At 44.1% G+C, this 2,161-nt stretch overlaps 1 protein-coding gene across 1 annotated transcript; it reads left to right on the top strand.

Annotated features, from left to right (window-relative positions):
* The first annotated feature begins 540 nt into the window (after positions 1-540).
* gpr3 (G protein-coupled receptor 3) lies at positions 541-1,818 on the top strand. The gene has a single exon (XM_016283375.1). It carries the CDS (start codon positions 541-543, stop codon positions 1,519-1,521), a length of 981 nt encoding a protein of 326 aa, XP_016138861.1. The 3' UTR covers positions 1,522-1,818.
* The last annotated feature ends 343 nt before the right edge of the window (positions 1,819-2,161 follow it).

The raw sequence follows: 2,161 nt of genomic DNA, 5'->3' as shown, positions 1-2,161 counted from the left end.
TAAAAATTCAGCTTTGCCATCACAGGAATAAATTACATTTAAAAAATATATTAATAGAAAATGAAATTTTAATATTTCACTACATTACTGTGATGTTGAGCATAAGACACTTCTTTCAAAAACATAAAAAAATCTTACCAACCCCAAACCTATTATTATATTATATTATATTATGTAACAGGTTTTTATTGCAGAATTCTTACATATATTATAATTAAATATTATTTTTACATTAAAATTGTAATGTAATCTTAATCAAATGTGCAATGTATGCATTTGGAGACTGACTAATAAAGTGTTGCATTAGCTTTTGGCCTTCCCAGCATCTCCACTAGTACTTGTAGTGTGCAGACGAGGAATGTCAGATTGAATACGATGTTGTTAACTGCAGTTCATCTTACTCTGCATGTCATTATGAGGTCAGGCCTTAGAGTGGAGCGCAGGAGCTCTAGTGCTCAGCAGAATGTGTGACAGTCGTAGTATGACGTAGACAGTATGCTGTGGATTGCGTGACTAAATCTGTCTCCCTCTCCCACAGTAATGGCCCTGAACGACTCTGAAGTGGGCTTAGAAGTCATCTTGGCGATGAACCAACTGCTGGAACTCACCCCTTCCCACGTCACCCCTAAACCCCTGGAGGCCACAGTGATGACTCCATGGGACGTGGCCCTGTGTGTATCAGGAGCCTTGATTTGCTGTGAAAATGCAATCGTCGTGGCCACCATCTTCTCCTCGCCGTCTCTGCGGGCTCCTATGTTCCTGCTAATTGGCAGCCTGGCCTGGGCGGACTTCCTGGCAGGGGTGGGGCTCCTTTTGCACTTCCTGTCTCGCTGGTGCGTGTACTCAGAAGCTCTAGAGCTGGGCAGCGTGGGTCTGTTAGTGAGCGCACTCAGTGCGTCTGTGTTCTCTCTGTTGGGAATCACCCTGGACCGGTTCCTCTCGCTACATTGCGCTCTGACCTACGGATCCCGCCGCACACACACACAAACACGCTGCGCTCTGGCCATCGGCTGGACTCTTGCGGGTCTTCAAGGTGCCCTGCCTGCCATGGGCTGGAATTGCTTGCACGATGGAGAATCCTGCAGCGTTCTTCGCCCTTTGACCCGAGTGCACCTGGCGACCCTGTGCGGCGGCTTCCTGCTGACCTTGGCTCTGATGCTGCAGCTCAACGCTCGCATCTGCCGGGTCGTACTTCGCCACTCGCACCAAATCGCCCTGCAGAGACACACGCTTCCGTCTGCGCGCACACACACGCGCCGTCGGGTTCACACACTCACCCTCATCCTTGCCACATTCACCAGCTGCTGGATGCCCTTCGCCTTGTATGGTCTCTTGGCCGACGGATCGTCTCCAGCTTTGTATACTTACGCCACATTGGTTCCGGTCACAGGAAACTCTCTGCTGAACCCTCTGATCTATGCCTACAGAAACACACACATACAGAGAGTGCTGCGACAGGCCTGCTGCTGCTGTCTGCCTAACACACCCAACAAAAACACACACACTCCCAGTGATGTCTAACATCATGAGCACACCTGAACACTTTGGAAGATTCTATGGTGCCATACAAGATCCGTTTCATGTTTTATGTCTGTTCCTGTTTGGGAATATCACTGTGCCAGTTGCCAAATCTCCTGTCTCAATGGTGTTAACATGACCACTGTCAGTGACCTGATCTCATCTGCATCATTTTATTAAATGCTAAAAAGGGTTTAGTAACCGTGTCATTTTTTTTACTTTATTCTGAGAAGACTGCCACTGTATGAAGAAACCCTCCTGTCTGCTTTAATGTCTCAGAGTTGTGCCTCATTTTACATCCTCTGAAGTTCAGAGTTTACTGATGGAATCAAAATAATTTGCACTTTACAACAATGACTTGACTTTTAAGCTGAAACTTGTTTGAATTTTGTTTGTATTTAATGATCAGATTATTTGCCATTTGTTATTCTGACTGATGTTTTTATACATCATAAATGTCTTGTTTGCACTTACAATGTATTCATGTTGCACAAAATATCCAAATGTATGAATGAATGTTTTATTGTTTAAATGAGATGTTTTATGGAAAATGTTTATAATGAATAAATTGTAACTTTTGTACATTTTCTCTTGTATGTTTTCAAAAAAACATTTGATCATATCAAAAGTGTGAAAATGTGTG

This window comes from Sinocyclocheilus grahami, unplaced genomic scaffold (assembly GCF_001515645.1).
Source record: "Sinocyclocheilus grahami isolate Dianchi unplaced genomic scaffold, SAMN03320097.WGS_v1.1 scaffold173.1, whole genome shotgun sequence".
NCBI lineage: Eukaryota > Metazoa > Chordata > Actinopteri > Cypriniformes > Cyprinidae > Sinocyclocheilus > Sinocyclocheilus grahami.
Note: the sequence above shows the minus strand (reverse complement) of the source record. Positions and strands in the feature narration are given on the sequence as shown.

Coding starts and splice junctions, on each gene's coding strand:
- gpr3 (XM_016283375.1), top strand. CDS start 541: ATGGCCCTGAACGACTCTGAAGTGGGCTTAGAAGTCATCTTGGCGATG.